The 19,570-nt window shown below is 38.8% G+C and overlaps 2 protein-coding genes across 3 annotated transcripts; both read right to left on the bottom strand.

The window, feature by feature from the left end:
- Nucleotides 1–619: 619 nt before the first annotated feature.
- Nucleotides 620–6,434, bottom strand: paplnb (papilin b, proteoglycan-like sulfated glycoprotein). Its single transcript, XM_085433213.1, has 12 exons — nt 6,378–6,434; nt 5,927–6,036; nt 5,107–5,167; nt 4,915–5,017; nt 4,717–4,847; nt 3,945–4,265; nt 3,546–3,722; nt 3,319–3,469; nt 3,153–3,233; nt 1,799–1,952; nt 1,608–1,683; nt 620–1,227 (listed from the first exon to the last, which is right to left on the bottom strand). Exons 1-12 carry the CDS (start codon nt 6,432–6,434, stop codon nt 946–948), a joined length of 1,704 nt encoding a protein of 567 aa, XP_085289339.1. The 3' UTR covers nt 620–945.
- Nucleotides 6,435–6,928: 494 nt separating this feature from the next.
- On the bottom strand, nt 6,929–10,535 carry LOC146692064 (uncharacterized). 2 transcript variants are annotated; one of them, XM_085432007.1, is made up of 3 exons: nt 10,418–10,535; nt 9,686–9,800; nt 6,929–8,345 (listed from the first exon to the last, which is right to left on the bottom strand). In XM_085432007.1, the coding sequence occupies exon 3, from the start codon at nt 8,281–8,283 to the stop codon at nt 7,912–7,914; it is 372 nt and encodes a 123-aa protein (XP_085288133.1). In that variant the 5' UTR covers nt 8,284–8,345; nt 9,686–9,800; nt 10,418–10,535; the 3' UTR covers nt 6,929–7,911. The 2 variants fall into 2 exon arrangements, with proteins under 2 accessions (XP_085288133.1, XP_085288134.1); XM_085432008.1 differs by lacking the exon at nt 9,686–9,800.
- Between the last annotated feature and the right edge of the window lie 9,035 nt (nt 10,536–19,570).

Here is a 19,570-nt window from a genome sequence, read left to right as displayed (position 1 = left end):
TGATTAAAATGTGATTTTTTTTCAGCAGACTTTGTTTGTAAAGGTACACATTATTTTTTCTAAATTCTCTTTTTTTTAATTATCATAGACATTATTTAAATGGACCCAGGTTGTGCATCTGAAAAGTGTAGCCAGCAGAGAAGCGCTCTAAAGCTGCCTTACTTTTAATAGCCAGTAGGGGCTGAACGCTTTGTCAGCCCCTGCAAGGCTCCTGCATAAAAGACTTCTAGTTGTACAGAAGTTTGTGGGAAAACGGCCCCCCAATAAATTACTTTTCTAATGAGTTTGTGAACTCACTTGCTGATTATTTAATGGGGGAAAATGTAAATTTAAATTGTTGTCATTATATTGTTTTGCTGTTTACACATTCACTTAACATAGAGAGATCTCTGGTTCATCCCTGGGAGGACACACAAAACCCTTCAGGTCTGCATCAAGAAAGACATCCAGCATACAAGTGGAGCTAGCTGTTGTGGTGACCCCTTGTGAACTTGGGAGCACCTCTGAGTAGCTTTTACTATTATCCTGCTCGTGTATTGACATGTCAGTAATGATGCCCTACAAGAAATGAAGATGCAAATAAAGCATTTTTTTTTCAAAATTACAACATAGCTGAACATTTATTAATTGGATATATGATTTAATTTGAGTAATTACAATGAAATAATTTTTTGTTTGAATCCCGACCTACAGGGCAACAACACATACACTGACATAGTGGAGATCACAAAAACAAACTGAAAGACAGTGAAACCAGGAAAAATAGCTATAATATTTGTGATGGCAAATCATATTTTTAAATGAAATATGTAATGTGGTTTGTTGTTCTTTTTTTCTTTATTTGGTGTGTATACTATAGGCTACATTTGTGTACCAAAATCACTTGATTTTCTTTAAACAGAGAGCATGACTGGGCACTTTTGGAGATATCAGTGACATGTGTGGTTATGGCCTTGCTCTCAGAAGGTCCCTGAGTGTCGCTCTCCTTGTAGTTTCTCTTGGAGATGTGGATACAGGCACCCTCGCCACACCTCCACACTCTCGTTGGCATGCCTCCAGGGACACAAAGTTGTTGGGATTGCCCTGGCAGCCTCCATACCAGAACTCGGTACACTTGGCAGTGGCAGGATTATAGCAGAACCGGACCGTCCAGGTCTCACAGGGGCCCTCATCACGAGGCAGGGAGCACAAATAGCCAGTGGATGGAGGAGTGGGTGATGGGTGCTGCTGATATAGGAGAAAACAAAGCAATATATACATTATATTTGTAGTGTGGTCTGCAGAAAAAGAGCTGCAATTGTTAGACATTTTAAATGGTGAAAGAAATATTAAGCGTTACATATATGATTATATAATTGTTTTGCAGAGACAAAGATACTTTCTTATGGTTGTTATTGTGAATAATGCTCTAAAAACACATGATATTTTATCCCTGTGGTGCTTCTATTTGACCATATCTTTTTGGTGAACACTCAAATTTAGTAAACTTGGCAAATACTTTGTTACTAAGTGAAGGTCATCACTAGATTTATATACACAGCTGTTATATTATTCAGAAAGGTTAACTGTGACTGGCTCATAAAATTAGTTAATAATGTGATTCCTACCACAGTCTGGTACTCAGGACAGCCAGCCTGTCCGAATCCTTGAGCGGGTGTCACCCCATCCAAACAACAGCCATACCTAAAACAGAGACGATGATTTTTCTTTTTTAATTTCAGTTTGAAAATGGGGAAAAGATTTCTCTACACTTTCACATCATTTTCTGCAAAATAGTGTTTAGAGGTACTCATGTTACCTAGTGCGGACACATTCTTGTGAGCATCCCAGGTTCCTGGGCCCCGTGGCAGAGGTACGGCCATCAGGACAGCAGCCGTAAGGCGACTGCGTACAGTGAGGTCTCACCTCATTAGGGTAAGAGTCATACACACTGTTTGTAGCTGGCCTTGAAACTAAAGCAAGTAAACAAATGAGGTCAAATATACTGTATGCATGCATTCCTTTCTAATTTTAAAAGCTTTTGAATAACATTTCTTAATAAGTCTGTGTAGGTTCTCAGTCATCTTTGTAGGTAATAAAAGATAAGTCATGAAAAGTTTGTTGTTGTTGTTTTTAGTTAAAAAAAACAGCTTTTATAATACAGAAAACACTTCGTAGAAGGAAAAAGAAATGGCTGTGTTTGAGCTTGTGGCTTACCTCCAGTTATCTAAGTTGGAAATTAGGCTAAAACAAGTTTGGAATTTTCTGTTTGTCTATGAAATACAAGAAGGCAATGGGAGGGCAGCACAGTCATAGTCTAGACAGCAACAATTACAACATGCCGAAAGCGTACATTATCTTTATTGCGTGAAGAACCCTCAACTGTGTTACAATACTAAAATTACTGTCTGCGTCGTCTTAAGAAACGTTTGTTTTTTTTTTGTTTTTTTACAGTGGCTTTGATTTCACATATATAAAATGCACTCTGAGTTGTGAAACACTGCTATGTCTGTGTGGGTGAGTGTCTCTAAATGTTCATTAATTCATTATTCAGCACTGTAATATCAGTTCAGTTCAAATTAGTTCAATTCAATTCAGTAGTACCAAATCACAAGAAAAAATGCCTGAAGGAGCTTTGTACTATAAGGCAAACCCCAAAAATCAAACAACCCCATATGAACAACCATTTTGCAATAGTGGGTAAGAGCATAGAGACAGGACTAAATACAGACTACGGGACAGAGAAGACAAAGATTTGGTGCTGCAGTGGTGTGTAAACATGTGGGCAATGAAAAGAGGTGAGTAGACAAGTTCCTGAAGCAGTCTGTGCCCTATAGCAGTATAGCTACAATCTGCTTCAGGGTCAGCCAACCCAGCCTAAACTATAAGCTTCATCAAAAAAAGAACATTTTGAGCTTAGTCTTTAAAGTAAACTTCCCCCAAATCCAAACTGGGACCTGAATGCTGAAGGCTCTGCCTCCCATTCTGCTTTTAAAATCTCTAGAAACTACAAGCAAGCCTGCAGTCTGAGAGAAAAGTGCTCTATTGGGATGATATGATTCTATGAGGTTCTATTACACACAAGGGTGATCTTATGTTGTAGTGCCACATATAAAGAAATTGCATGCTCAACCATGCAAAGAAAGATGGTAACATTTCCGCACTCATCATACCTGAAGGTTCTTCTGGAATATGGGGCACAAATCCTCTAATAGTGCTTCCACCTGGCCTTGGGTCCTGCACACTTGGGGCCGCTGGAAAAGAAACAAGGTTGACAATATAAAATAAATAAATAAAAGTAAAAATGATCAGAACTTGCTGCATTCAGATGTAACTCACTTTGCACCCCAGGGCAGGGCTGCGTGTTGCATTCCTCCACAGAATGTGGTCTGTGAGCTAACCCACAACGATCTTCAGGGTAGGGGTTCAAATCAGTGTCAAAACAGGCAACTCTCCTCTCCCTCACACCACCACCACAACTTCTCGAACACTGCGAGATAAACAAAGCTAGTAACGCTGAAAGGAAAATAACAGTTAAAGCTTTCTTTTGCTTTCTGTTCCCTTACCAGGCCGTACTCTGTCATATGCCAGGTTATGCGTGTGTAACAGGCAGGTCTGCGGCAGGCCTGGACAGAAGGAGGTCGAACCAGTCCACTGCATGCATGATCAGGCAGATGTTCGCCTCCTGGTCCAACGCAAACAACTTCCCTTGTCTGCTGTCCTTCTCCACAGGTTGCTGAACACTGACCATCAAATGCAACAATTTAGTTAATATTTTTAACTGATTTGAGTTGATAAATACAAGCAGTGTAACAATCATATGAACAAGGTCATACTTTATCCAAGATAGGTGTTGTATCAGCCAAAAAAAAAATTAAAATGGCAAAGATGGTCTAAGTAGACATAACTGTTTCATATCATTAGGATAGTTCAAATATGATAGTTTTTAACCGTAGGAGACATACTCCACTGAAGCTGGACACGCTGTACTCTGCAGTACATGGATGCATGTTGCAGGCCTGCTGACTCGGTGGCCTTTGCAGGCGCTGGGCAATGCAGTAAGTCTCGTCGACCACATGGGGGTTCACTGAGTCCTCAACTACACACTCCACACTACGATGCTGCATGCCTCCGCTGCACGAGGCAGAGCACTCGCCAAACACACTAGCTCTATAGACATATGTGAATGTCTCTGTTGGACGAGGAGCAGCAACAACAACTGGAGCAGAGGAGTGTACTGAGTTAGTGTCTTCATCCAAGCCCATAAACTCTCCACGGGTCAGTATCTAAAAAAAAAAGACAAATTATTAGGAAATAACTATAAGAAAAAGAACCAACAGGTATTACAAAAGTGAAAAGAGTCCTATAAATCGCCTTTTAGGAGAGTAAAATTCTCTATGACTAAAACAAAACTAAAAGACTGCATCAAAGAAAGGGAGGATAACAACAGAAATATCTTATGTATTCTTTTTCTACCTTTAACTTCAACAATCTTTTTTTCTAAATCTGGCTGACAAACAAGAGTTAGCAATAAAGAAAAAACTTCTTTGCTTTGAACAATCTGCATCTTTAAAAGTAAAAAATATACAGGCGATCTTTCAACCTTATTTAGATTCATTTTTATGCTCTATTCTAGCGTCACACCCTGCTCTTGGATTATTTGGTACATTGAAACCCAAATATTCAAACTAAGTAAGAGTCACATGCATAGGTCTAATCTGCAGCTCCAAATCTCACCCTGCAGACACCATCCACACAGATATCACTGCGGCCCACATAGCACGGGGTCCCATCTACCACTGCAGTTCTGTGTCGGTAAAAGAAATCCTCTCCTCTCGGGACACAGTTGAGCTCACATGGATTAGCTGCTAGAAAAGGTTAGGGAGTCACAAACCTAAAAACACTTAAATATTGTTGTACATATTGTACATGTACCTCCACAATAAGGCAACCATGTGTAGCGTTTGCCATTAAAGTCCATTCTGTCAAACTGGGAGCACTGCTCCTGTCTGAAATCCCTTGAGCTCACTGGGCATTCCTGCATGACAGGAAATCGAACATTTAAACAAGATACTATCCGTTTTCTCTTTGTGAAAGTATTTTTAAATGGGTTTAAAGGATAATTACATGTGTATTGCAGGTGCGGAATGATTTGGAGGATCCTATGCAGTTATGTCCACCATCTGTCCTGCAGAAGGAAATGAAATAAATGGCATTTGCACACTCAAGTGTTAAAAAAGACACAAATTAAAAACGATATAAGAAGAGTGTTGGGTCTGTGTTTCCACAAGCCCCGCTAATTCTAGAGACTTATTCATCATGAAGAAAACAAGACAGTCGATCGATCGATTATTTGCGCAAGGGAGGCCTCGTCTGTGTCCACCACGAAAATGACCCCCAGATCTGACCTCCTCCTGCTACCTTTTATTGAGAGACAGTTCACACAAAACACGTCAGAACAAAGCCACGCCCCCTTGGTTCTAAGACAAAGCATTTTATGTATATGTGTGAACTTCTGTAAGAGTGTGTGTGTGTGTGTGTGTGTGTGTGTGTGTGTGTGTGTGTGTGTGTGTGTGTGTGTGTGTGTGTGTTATGTGAGAATGTGTGTGTGTGTCAGACCTCCTGCTGACCAAAGGGTCGTAAACCCAGGAAGCTTACATCAAAAGAAACAGATCTTTCAGATAGGATGTATCTACAATAAACCTCCCCCAGCACAGAGTGGTTGGAGAGGTGGTCAGGATTAAAGGAATGGCTTTGATCCTACTGCTTGAACTAAGACTGTACAAATTTAAGAAACACAATGGCAACATTCAACAATTAGACTTAACAAAGAGTCTTTTGTAATGTTACAAATGAATACAAAATTACCTTAAGTTCACATATTCAAAACACAATAGCAATGAATATAAATATGAGGCTCTTTACTTCATGCATTTCTTTGCCCTACCTTGAAGTAATACATTTCCTGGTTCTCACTGCCACCCCTGTGCCACAGCTGCGGCTGCAGGGTCCATAGGCTCCAAACTCACCCCAGTAGTCGTGGGTCGAACGTGTCAACTAAGCAAATAAGAGAAACTCAAAGTCAGGCTCTGGAACATGTTGTGCTCCCACATGGGACATCAGGACCTGACACAAATCCCTAACTCACACACTAAACGCATGCAAGACGCACTAAAAAAATATAGCATTTAGCCACAAACTAACACTTATACATTACACAACATTTTTACAAACCTGTTCTGTGACACATTGAACTAATCATGCTTGCACATCAGAAAATAAATCATTTACCACTTAAAAAAAAAATCAAAGGAATATTTTCCTGTGTCATAAGGTACTGTTGATATGAATCTGTAATAATACAATACTATTAATATTGTTAACATAAAAAAACTCACTGTAAAAGCAGGTACAGCCAGCAGCTGTAGGAGTCCCAGGACTTGCAGGATATTCATGTTCACCTGAAGCCACTGCTGAACTACTGACGAGGATAGCAATTAATTAACGCAACTTACAGTGCAAGAAATTCCATTTAACACAAATGATGTGCGTGCAGTTCATTCATCCATTAACAGATTAACGTGTATCAGATGAAACCTGAGTCCCTCAGGACCCCTGCTAATGTCTTAACAAGTATCTATTCCATGCAAATACAAATGAAAAGCTGGATAAAAAAAACATGTAAAATCTTATTACTGAATTACCTGATTGAAGTGAATTCCCAGCTTGCTGACAAGCTGCACGGTGGGATGTGCACTTCAGCAGTGACAGCAGGCAATGACACCCAGCATTTCTTCTTCCATCACCCTCTCACTGCTTACTGACACCACAGCCCATAAAGTGTCAGATTTCAACCACTAAGAGAAACACTGGTTTTCTATTTTTTTTGTTCTGTTTTGATCGTAAATATGTTTCTTGCTGGAGCAGAATGTCTGAAGTTAGAACTTCCACGTACCGAGACTCATGTTGTTAATTTACATCAAGTCTTTTTATTCACACAAATGTTTTGGAGGTACAGAAATTATGCAAATGTAGAGGCAATGTATAGATTCATGCAGAAATGGAACATCATCAAAGTTTGGTTCATTTCATAATATAAAGGAGGTTACATGTGTCATCACGTGCAATTTAAATACGTCTCTGCAACATATCTTAAAGTTGTATTATTTGCGAAGCGCACTAAAACGTGACTCAGTGTGAAAGAGAATTTTCCATTGATTGCCTTTTCTGAAGTGTCTCACCATTGATTGTCTCCTTCACACATCCTGTAACCACTAAATACAGACGAGTAAATCACAACAGGGGAGCTAGTGGGAGGTAAACATAGGTTTAAAGCTCTATTTAGTTTTATTTTTAGCAAGAAACCACAGTGGAGCATGGCCTGGATGTGAACGTAGCATGGAGGACAAGGAACACCGGGAATCAGTGAACATCAACGTTCCTGTGCCAATGAGCTGCAATACTAGAGGAGCCGTTATAGTCTCTTGTCATCGCCTTTAAGATGCAAGTACATAGCAATCAAACAAAAAAGAAAGGCAATAAACTGTGCCTTTGTTGGGTTCATATTGTTAATGTTTGAATGAAACTATTATTTTAAGGGAAAATCCAGCATTCATATATATATATATATATATATATATATATATATATATATATATATATATATATATATATATATATATATATATATATATATATATATATATATATACATAAAGTCAGTGATATTATATTATAAAAATAAGAAAAAATATTGTTGTTGCTAGACTTAGCAATCAATGACAAAAACCTTAACAAAGACAATAAAGCACGATTCAGCGATGTCAAACTTCAGCATCTCGCCCCATCACCGACCCATCCATTCAAAATGTAAGCATCCAAACTCAAAACCACAATCCCAAACACGATACAAAGAGAAGCTAAATCTGCCAGTCACTTTTTGTCCCTCAAAGCTGCTGGTTCAGCTTCTGTTTGCTTCTCTTGAGGTTCAAAGGCACTCTTGGTGCTGAACAGGTCGTCCATTGATTCCACGATTTCCTGTATTTCTCGGGACAGCTCGGAGTAGCTCTCTTTAAGGTCCTCTTGCTGCTTCCTGAGGTCTGCTGCCGCATGCGTCAGCTCAGAAACCTGTTCGCTGCAGGTGGTCCTCAACTGCTCCACGTCCAAAAGCATCACCTCCATGCTGTTTATCAGCTCCACCAGACGCTCAGCAGTTGTTTCAAACCCTGATGTGTCCAGACTTCCTTCTTCCTTGGAATTGTCTGGAGCGCTGGCTCCTTCTTCTGGATTTGGTTCTGTCTCCATCCTCGTGTTGTAGCAACTTTCAGTCACCTGATACTCAAGTCAGTCTTCAGTATAGCAGTTTTCTGGAAGAAAAGGGAAGCATTTAGCTGTAGCCAATAGCTGTGATAGGTTCAACTGCAAAGAAATTATTCAATTTGGGTGAGAAATGTCAAAGATGCAGATCTAAGCTCTTCACAGGGAATGAAAAATGCATTTCTATCTAACAACTTTAATAGCAGGAAATTAACTAGGCATATCATTATCTTCTTACTCTGTTTTTTGCTATATTTTTCAAGTAATTAATATTTGACAACAGCATAATAAAACTGAAAATGCTATTTTTGGTGTACCACCCCCAATATTTTCAGTGACTCCTATATGGCCACCCCTATGAAAAATTTCTGGAGGCGGCCCTGGGTGTATGTGTGTATAGTTGTATGTGTTTTATGTGTATCCAAGTGCCCTTTCACTGACATGGCTATACCAAGCTACAACCCCCTACTCCACCCACACCCCCTAGTCCAAATTACTGCCGGCTTCGATGAGGGGCAGGCGGGACATGAGATTATGTGTTTCTTCCCTCCTCCCAAATTGAGACTATTTACTCCTTCGGCTGTCTGAGCAGATGGATTAACCTCGTCCTCTGCCTTGACACACATGCACACAGTCATATGCATGTTATAATATAAGCTGAACTATTGAAGACACGTGGAGCTATACTACTGCAAGTCAGTTTGAAATGTCACATGCCATTTGGATAAATGCAGAATGTGGCTGGCCCATTCTTTTACATTAAGGAATTACAGGCAAATGCCAGCAGTTACTCTAACAACTGCATATTGTTCAGTAGTAATGGAAACTTTACAGATGAGCAGGCCAACAGTATGCACTAATGCACCGGCGTGCTGTCAATGCAATGAATTTTTGGGACCTCTCTAAAAGTGTAAAGTGATCGTTTCACAGCCTGGACCAAAGACATCGCCACTATTCTTTTACATTGGTTATCCCAAAAATAAACAGCCTAAAATAAAACAGTGTATAATCATCTTCCCGGAGTTTTCTGGCGCAAACGTCAGAGAAGATCCAAAGAATGCTGGCAATAAACAGAGGTGACGGGGAAAAGAACGGGAAACCACAAGGGCTACGTAGAAAAGGGAGGGAAAAGTGATGAGACAGGTGAAAACACAAGGAAAGTAATAATAGGACTTTGGATACGAAAATATTTTTATATTCAATTAGTGCTGTAAAACAAACAAAAAAAAAAGTATTCTTTCCTATTTTTAATTTTTTAAAAGATTCGATTTTTAAAATATACACTCAATCAATTTTAAAGTCTTTAAAGAATTAAATAGTTAAATGCATTAAAACAGTGACAAAATCCAAATCTTCAAAAATGTGTTAAAGAGCCACCAAAGGTTCCTACCCTTTAAATGGCTGTAAAGATAAGGAGTCTAGACGATGACCTCACCACCCTCGGTCTCTTATCAAAACATGACAACTTGCTCGATGGAGGCCAATGTCAGGGGGATACCCTTACTCTGAAAGTGGTGTAAAATACAAGGGTGTAAGTTTCAAAAGAAAAGTAATGAATTATTAATGAATCGGTTCAGGACACATTACCTAGACAACAAAGACAGCAGCTGTGTGTGTGTGTGTGTGTGTGTGTGTGTGTGTGTGTGTGTAAGACTTTAAGCAGTTACATTACATGTAAATTTTTTGTACTGATGTAATTTTGTTGCATAAGTACAATATAAAATGTTACATTTAATGGAATCTGGTCGAATTACATTCACTTGTACACATACAGTTTATGCCAAGTACAGTTGCCTTAATGATCAATTATTTGAATAAATAAACCTTTAATTTCATGTATTTGAATATCTGAGTTGCGTTTTACTCAAAAAATATTGCTTCGTATTTATGAGGTGGCAGATTTAATTTTTCAAAGCAAAAGCTCACAAAAAATACTGGTATGACAGATCAGGAGGAAAAAGACCCTCATCAGTTCTTCACTAAAGCACGAAGAGACAAAACCAGACAAAAACCGATCAATAAAACAAAAATCAAGCAAAGTATTCATTATAGTATTCAACAAAACATATCAATAAACTTTAAAAATTTCCCATCAGCGAAATACAAGAAAATGAAGTCTTACTTGTCTCTGTGGTTATTTACTGAGCGTATCCGGAATGTGTCAACATGCAGACTAAAGATAATATAGATTATGTGTTAAGTATGGATCCCAGCCAGAGTGCAGCAGGCCTGCCCTCCTCCTAACTCACTCCCTCTGTGCTATGATGCCCACAATGGTGCTATTTAGGGCTAAACCCTGCTGTACGTTATCAACGCAGAACATTTAGTTGTAAAGGACAGATACCTTTTACTTTTCAGAGGCAACATCATGATGAACATGTTGCAGTTTATTTTAGTTCATTTCTTCATTCACAACCACATTTTCAAAACATGCTGGGACCGTGTAAAATCATAATGGTTTGTGGAAATTTAATGCAATGATTTCAAATTCCGGTGATCCCTATATTTAAAATGGGACAGCATATGAAATGTTGAAACCCTTCTGTAACTGTTAATGCGAAATACTAAGCTCTATTTTTGACAGTAACATGTTTTCTCATTCTTGCTTGGTGTAAGATTTCAGCTGCTCAGGAGTTTCAGGTCTCCTTTGGCATTTCATATAATGCTCCAGAGCACCCGGATCCTTACTCTGGAGCCATAAAAATGTAATGCATGCAGAAAGTGGCTTGGTAATGTCATCTGAATGAAACATCACAGATGTGTAAGACACCCATGCTGCGTGCGCTAATGCACCCTCACCTTTATTTATTTATTTTTTTACTTTACAATAATCCAAAGAAACTAGATACTATGGTCTATCTATCTCTCTCTTTGTGTGTGTGTGTGTGTGTGTGTGTGTGTGTGTGTGTGTGTGTGTGTGTGTGTGTGTGTGTGTGTAATGCTGAAAGTGTTGATGGTAAAGCCTGTGTATTTCCAAACATTTCCACATGATGGCGCTTTTAGCTAAGTTTTCCATACACTTCTGTGGAAGCTAGGAAGGTTGAGATACACTTTTTCTGTATCTTTTATGTGCACCAACTCGTTTTTTATGTGTGCTTTATTTATTGTCCTTTGCAAATGTGAATTCTCAATTATAGTTTGTTGAGGTTTAAAGTTGCAGGCGGCTGCCAACTCTATACAGGTTATGCATGTGTTTCAATGAGCTCCTAAAAACATTTAAGGACTAAAATGTGTAGCTTTGCATTTGTGGTTAGGTGGGTGCTCTTTATGTAAGTGCTGTGTGGGGGATCAGGAGTATGGATTATTTCACCCTGGGTCGTATTCAGAGAGGCCAGCCAAGCGTGAGGCAGACAGGAGAAAGGGGGCATTGTTGAGGTCTAGATGAGTGTCAGAGGTGCCTCAGAAAATAGAATCACTCTTGGAGGTTTAACAGAAACTTACTTGCAACAACCCCCTGACCCTTCAGATGTCTGACCGTGGCTGAACCCCTCTTTACAACAGTATATAAATGTATCAATTAACATAGCATTTGTATGTGGCTTATGTTAACGGATTGGTAGCGCACTAATTGCAAGTAAACCACAAAGAAACTATGAAAATTAAAATTAAAATTAAAAAACAAAAAATAAAAGAGGAAGAAACAAAAAAGTGGATTTGATCTGGTTTGAATAATAAGTTTATGGGAACGGGGAAATTCCTGAAGGCTGATTTTGTTTACCTTGAGCATTAGGTGGCTGAGGTTTATCAAGTAAGGTGGTGGTGATAATATCAGTTTTCAAAACCTTGGGACTTTCTGGCACCTTGTTCATTCATCTATCTGTCTAGAATTCAGTCTAGGTAAAACAGTTACGTGGATTATGTGGACGCACATTTGTCTCAGCCGTTCTGTCTCTGTCCTTATCTCTCACTGGCTTGGATTTGCACAAACAATCTGAACACAAACTCTGGATTCGTCTGCATATGCCTTCAGAGAGGCCGCTATCATCACTGCTCATAAAGGAAGAAAAAGTTTCATGAAAATGTTTCCCAAATGTGATTTATTCTCAAAATGTGGGCATAAATAGGCTCTCTGTCACTGAAGAAAAAGGAAAGTTACGAGGTAGTGGCTCACGCATGCCTTCAGTCCTTAGGGCCTTGTAGGGTTCAGGGTCTTTGACACACAGAATTCCTACACTATTTATGGCACCTCATTGGTGTAAATGGGCCAGAAATATATGGCCATTTTTAGACATAGGGCCCATTTTTCAGAGGCTAACATGTAATTAGACAATTCACGGCAAAAGGGGCAATTTCTCTCATTATTCCATGACAAATTAGGCAGATAAAAGAAATGGAGGTGATTCCACATATTGAACTTGCATTTCATGGCTATTCATTGGAAGATTCAGTAGCGGCCAAATCAGCAATCTTCTACATTCTTAAAAAGAAGTGGTCAGCTCAGCAACACCAGAAGGACTGAAATACCTCAGACGTGGATGATGACAGAATTATTTCCATGGTTAAGGAAAACTGCTTCACAACAAATCAAGAATGCTTTATAGGAGCTAAACATATCATAGTTTACGATCTAGAAGGCTTCATGAATGGAAAGAGGTCTGCAAAGAGGATAAAACAGCCGTTGATGATGTGAACGATGAATTGTGACATGTACAGAGTTATACTCTGCTCACATTCAGCTAAATGCTGCAAAACAGAACACAACTCTTCACATTGCAAATGGATAACAATCCAAAGCATACCGCAAAAGCAGGAGTTTCTCAAGACAAAGAAATGATATATTCTTCAGTGACCAAGTGGATCACCTGATCTCAACACAACAGAGCATGCTTTTCAGTTACTGACTACAAAACTGAATGATGAACAACTCACAAGCAAGCAACTGAAGAAGGATACAGTAAATGCCCCGATTAACTCGTATGCATGCAAACATGCGCAGTACCAAAAAGAGAAACAGAGGTACATCCAGAGCCCAACCCTGAATGAATGTTCATTTTACTCTGTGCTCGCTTGATGTGTGGGATAGAAACAGAATAAATACTAAATATATGCTTTGTTTGTATTTGTCTTCACAGACTATTTAATGTATCGGCTGGTTAATTAGGTTTTTGTAGATGAAAATGATCATACAAAAAAAATCAAGAAGGGAAAAGAACTAGATTTGAACTTTTTTCTCTCTTTTAATTTAAATTTTGACTTGTCAGTCAACTGTCAGTCAGCTCTGTAAAGGAGTTTCAGCTAAATATCTTAAAAAGAAAGAAGTATTTTTTTTTTCTTTTTAGAATATTACATTCTGAAAAAGATTTGGTCTAAAAGTGAAAGGAAAAACAGCTTAACAGAGCTCCACCCAGATCCATCAGATCGGGATCAGTTTCCTTGAGACGTTCTCGTTTTCTGGTAAATGGGTGGGATTCCCGATCCCGTCCCCCCAGGGAAGTACAAGTGCATGAATAGCTAATGTTCCAATCAGGCCTCCCCCGCTTTCATATGATGCCAGAGAATTTTTTTCTCCCCCTTAGAGAAACAATGTGAAGTCTGCTGGACACTGCTCAGAAACCTGATTGTTACAAAATGTTCCCTGGAATGGGAAGCTTCAAATATTTCCCTCCTTCTTTGCCTAAAACAAAAGGCCCAGATGATGAAAATGTGTGATTTCTGCTACTTTTGTCAAATGTTGAAACTGAAAAGTAATGTGCTTTGAGATGATGCCATTGATGAAAATGAGATTTGGTTTAAAGACTATAGCTGTGCTTGTTGGAGGCATTACCATAAATAGAAATGATAAAACTGGCTCTTACTGCGTGACCTGATCAGTGAACCAGGCCAGAAAAAAATCAGAGCAAACAGTAATGATTCTCATCAAAGACTTTGCAGGGAAATTGCAGGGATTTCATGCAAGGTTGAAGGCATCAAGTTGACCTTCTCATGACTTGTGTCCATTTTGAATGGCTAATGTGTCCAGACTGTCCATCAAGTGAAGCATCTGGGCCTTTTTCATGACAAGTGAGACGTCTGACATCGATCTGCTCACCACCTCAGAGCATTCCATTGTTGGGTCTCTGCTGCACCTGATATGAGATGCCTGCCAGCACTGCACTCTCTTAACAGAGCTTTAATTGTTTTGTATTTCTTCCACATTCTCGGGCGTGCAGTTTCCCCTCAGTATACACTCATACACATGTGCTTCCACACATGCCCACACATTGCAGGAACACTCACCAGACATTATTTTCTCTTTCCAGTGAAGTAAAACATTTGGCTAGCAGTAAAAACAAATAGAAGCATGTGGGAATTTGGCTTTTTAAAGAACCCCTGGCCCTAAAGTGAAACCACAGTTCATCCCAGCAGCAAGGAGGGCAGGATGAGAGATATTTACATGAAATTAAAGCCCTAAGATGGTCTAATTTTTACAAGATTATTTGGTGATAAACAAAAGTGGGGGAGGGTTCATGGAAAGTTTAGACACCATCTAAATTCTTTCTTTTTCTCCCGCTGATATATATATTATGATATTATATAAAACAGATATAGATGTTTGAGTTACTCCTGATTAGGCAATGTGGAATATTTGTTTCTCCCACAAAGAAGGATTAAAATTTCCATTCACATTTCCCATAACAACGCCACTCTTTGATAAATGTTGTTGTATGAGCTGCCATGTTTTTCTTTCTGGATATTTTCTGCTGTCTTTGCCAGGACCTCATTTACTCTTTTTCAGGCTGGGAAACGGGTTTTAGACACTGGGGAAATCTGGTGTGCCTCTGCCTCTCACAGCTAATTAGTGTGTGAACTAATTGCGTGGCTAACTTTAGCAAACCGATAGCCTAGTTCCATCTGTCCGCTATGTATAAAGTAGGGAGGGAGATGTAGAAGAGCGTATTGGTGACATTCTAGCTCTTTTTAGAAATTTTTGACAAGAACTCTCACCTGGGAAGCCTGTAACCGGATCCAGTCTGGCGCAAATGATCTTTAGACAGAGTGGCATAAACATTTATGTTGTAATAAATAATTTTATGCTGAGAAATCATTCAGTAAAGCTTTATAAATCAGTGATATGCTGGACTGAGGAAAATCTGATGTGATCTGTCATCTCTGTTTAACTGTGGCTGAACTAAATACTGTATAATAAAATGGACCACCTATGTAATGTGGTCTGAAGCCTCAGTTTTAACATGGTGATCATCCTTATGATTCTTGGCTCCATAATTTGAGAAAAACAATAGCGTTATATAATTTACCCCAAAATTAATCTGGGTACATGACTTAGACGAGACCATCCATTCATTTTCCCCCACAGAGTAGCTGTAGCCTAACCTAGATGTCATGGGGCAAGCCCGGTACACATGTCACAGAGATAAAACAGCGAGACAGACAAGCATTGAACGCCTACATCCAATTTAGAATGACCAGTTACCTAACCTGTAAATAATTTGTGTAGGAGGAAACCAGAGAACACAGAGCAAACAGGCACAGGGAGAACATGCAAATCTCACATAGAAATGCTCTAGGCTGGATTTGAACTAACCCAGCACCTGGTTAGCATCTCCCTGACTAGTGGCAACTTTTGTTCAGACAAGACATTTATCCTGGAACAATGATATCACTTCAGGATGAAAACTTTATTGTACCACTTACAAGATTTTAACTTCATGCTTCCTGCTACATGATGACTGTTTTTTATGGAGGACCACAAGAGCCAAAAATAATGAATTGTAGAATAAATTCTCCATTTGTAAATTCATTTTTGAATTCCAATTTAATTAACTGATTTTTAAAATACTTTTTAAAAACTTCATTTCAAAAAACCTTTTTGAATTCCAATGTAATAAACTTCATTTCAAAACCCTTTTTCCAATTGCACTTTAATAAACTGCATTTCAAAATCCATTTCCCTTTCCTGTTCGCTCAGGATTAATTTTTGGATTAGCTGTTGGATCAACAACTTCATTTTAAAAATACTGTGGCTATTCAAATTAGCCACACCGTGGGATGTAAGGAGCTCTCTGATTGGTTGGACAGACACAGGCTGTCTGCCTGGATTTTTCTAGCTCATAGCTTCGCCATGCTAAGCGTGTGTACTTGTACAAAGGCCGTTCAGCCTCGGGATTTACACTCGGCTCAACACGGATATGTGAAGAATGAAGGGACCCTGCAGCAAAATGAGCGCAACCTCTGACTGAGTGCCTGTTTATGCAGTCTGACCACCTGTTGAAGGTAACGTGCTAACATGGCTAACGCTAGCATCACCGCACTTAGCCCCATTATTTTAAGGTCATCTTAGCTTATGAAATTTTTACGTGGCAGCTGTACGAGCTAGCTACGTGATTTTGTAAGCTGCTGTGCTCTTCACAAATAAAGCTGGAAGCAGCTCAGACTATTAGAACCAGCACTGAGGCCTGTTACGTTTATACAGTGTTAGAGCAATGGCTGCAGCCTACAGCCTTTAAACTAGCGATTAAAATGCTGACAGTAAACTCGTCAGTCCAGATGTTACCACATTACTTTATGATACTTAGAGTTAAAACAACTGAGACAGGCGGATTAAAATAACAGCTGTCAGTTCTGTCATTCCTTATATCAAGACTGGAGATCACACTACTGATTTCAGTTCATTTAATATGTGAGTGCACTGATTCATTCTCAACTGGACATAAATGATGATCAAAGGTTGTATATATGATAAATTCATCAAATCCCAGCCTCTAACACAGTGCGCTGAATCTTAGCTTTGAATGTCCAGTATATTCTAATCAGTGCAATTTAAGCATTCACTTAACCTACAGTATCTAAACCTGTGTAGCAAATGTGTGGTAAAGACACAGATAATGAAATTTAATTATTAATACAATATACATCATGAAAAACAAAAGCTGAAATTGATTCAGTTTAGTACTTTTTTCTGTATGCTCTGTGATTTTAAAGGCCTTAAATTCAGTGATATATACTGTAAATGATTTTCTCAGAGATCTTAAAGTAGTTAAATCACTGCTGATAGTCTGGTTGTTTATATTTCCTCTTGTTTTTGTCTGTAGGGCTGTTTGATGATGATTTGGACTCCTCTGGGAGATGAGGACACACCCACATCTGTTCCATACTGCAGCCATTGATGGTGTGACAGATGCACACACTGGAAAACCAGCGCCTGGACTTCATGCAGGAGAGACGGCCTCAGAGATGGACCAATCAGAGAGCTCCTTACATCCCACAGTGTGGCAAATTTGAATAGCTGCAGTATTTTTAAAATGAAGTTGTTAATCCAACAGCTAATCCAAAGGTTAATCCCTGAGCGAACAGGAATCAAAAATGGATTTTGAAATGCAATTTATTAAATTGGAATTCAAAAATGAATTTACAAATGGAGAATTTATTCTACAATTCAATATTTAAGCACAGAATTCTTTATTTCGATGCGCGTGGCTCTTGTGGTCCTCCATAGTTTTTAGCTTAGCTTCATCAGCTCCAAAAAGATATTATGTCATGGTAGGGCTGCTCAATTAATCGAATTTTAATCACGATTACGATCTGGGCTTTCAACGATCATTAAAAATGACTGAGCCGATTATTAGCCCCTCCCTCATTTATCCGCGACACCTTAAAGGCCGGTCCGTGAAAATATTGTCGGGCATAAACCGGTCCGTGGCGCAAAAAAGGTTGGAGACCGCTGATTAAGAGGACCTGAGGGAAGCTCGGAAAGCTAAGCAGAAGTTATTTGGAGAGGAGAGTGACTGCTGTTGGTTGAAAAGAGAGGTTAAAAAAAAAAAAACTTCAGTGGTGTTGCACACTATTTTATATTATTTTTTAAAGTCATTGTTAACCCTTTAAAGCCGGTCAGAGCAGCACGCTCCGTTTTGTGTAACTATTTTTAAATCCCTGTAGAACCTGAACCGTGTAAGCTAGCGCAATAATTTGTTTTACATATGAAACCAGAGGAGTTGTACTTACATCTGATGCCATCAGCTTGTCCTCGGTCACGGTTTCCTTCCACATAAAGCTTTGCAAAAACTGCATAAAAAGCGCTTGCAGGAACAAAAACACAATATTCCAGAAACAGGCTTTGCCGATCCGATCAGCTGTTCGTAACACTTCCCACAGTGAAACAGACGTCAGCGCGAACGATCACATGTCCGCCATTCCCTGGCCGAAACCGGAAGTGACATCATTTTCGCGGAAAATGTAGTTTTTTACTTGTAGGCCTTAAAAGCCTATACTGGTCATGTTTGACTCTTCGGAATAGTTCCTGGGATGCTTAGAACTCGAATTGCGCTGCTGGAAATAGTTTATTTTGATGCACCTGCTGTTTTCTTTGCAAATTTGCATCATAGGATTGTTTTTTCGTTTTTCCTGCAGTGTATATAAAAATTGCTGTATCTCCAAAATAAAACTTTGAAGACACTCAAAATAAATTTCCTGTTGTTGTAAACTATTTTTTGCAACTTTTTTGTATTTAAAGTTTTGAGGGCTAAGCCTCTTAAATTTCTCCAAGTAGAAATATATGTAAAAAACAAACAAAAACGATTTTCAATTTTTTTTTGTAGTTTATTGCACTTTTTTGCAATTAATGTAGTTACTATGGACTTAATGCATACATATTATTAAAATATGGGCTATAACAGTTGTATAGCAACTTGAAATGCTCCCACAAATGGCACTACAACATGTAAAAAAATAATATAAGCTCTGGCGGACTTGGTTCTATAGTAGGTCTTAAAGGGTTAAATAAATATCGTCAAATAATCGAGATCTCAATTTCAGTGAAAATAATCGTGATTATCATTTTTGCCATAATCGAGCAGCCCTATGTCATGGTTTGCTAAGAGGACTCGTGTACAGGACACACTGAAAGCAGGTTAACAATGTTTAACTAACAAAGTCAATATCAATTGAAAACAGCTGAAATAAACCAAAAAACTTTCTTTGAAGCAAAACTCAGAGAACTGTTAGTCAAAAGCAGGTAAGTAGCTGAGGTTTCTTTGATAATTTCACTGTAAGCTATATAAAGTTTCTATGAACTTGGCTTTAATATCATCGATTTCCTCGGATACAGTACTGTACAAATGCTTTGAGCCAACCTGACTTTCTTTGTATTTTTTCTCCAAAAGGCACACCTCATTGTAGGCTTTTTTGAGGTCCTTGTACTTGGCTTCTTTCATCAAAATTAGTTTTTGTTTACTAAGCCCTGTAACACCAGCATGAATTATTCAAACATAAAAAAGGCACTCAATTCCATACTTACCCTTATTCACAACAACTTGGCATAGAACTGACTGAAATTGTGTCT

The sequence above is a fragment of the Copadichromis virginalis genome, linkage group LG15 (assembly GCF_057382275.1).
Source record: "Copadichromis virginalis isolate Kocher_CV1m ecotype Utaka linkage group LG15, C_Virginalis_male_GT1.1, whole genome shotgun sequence".
In the NCBI taxonomy this organism is placed as follows: Eukaryota; Metazoa; Chordata; class Actinopteri; order Cichliformes; family Cichlidae; genus Copadichromis; species Copadichromis virginalis.
This window is presented reverse-complemented; position numbering and strand designations above follow the sequence as displayed.

Coding starts and splice junctions, on each gene's coding strand:
- paplnb (XM_085433213.1), bottom strand. CDS start 6,434: ATGAATATCCTGCAAGTCCTGGGACTCCTACAGCTGCTGGCTGTACCT. Junction 3,723..3,944: donor GCGTGTCCAGCTTCAGTGGA/GTATGTCTCCTA, acceptor TTTGATGGTCAG/TGTTCAGCAACCTGTGGAGA. Junction 1,228..1,607: donor GTCCTGAGTACCAGACTGTG/GTAGGAATCACA, acceptor CTCCTATATCAG/CAGCACCCATCACCCACTCC.
- LOC146692064 (XM_085432007.1), bottom strand. CDS start 8,283: ATGGAGACAGAACCAAATCCAGAAGAAGGAGCCAGCGCTCCAGACAAT.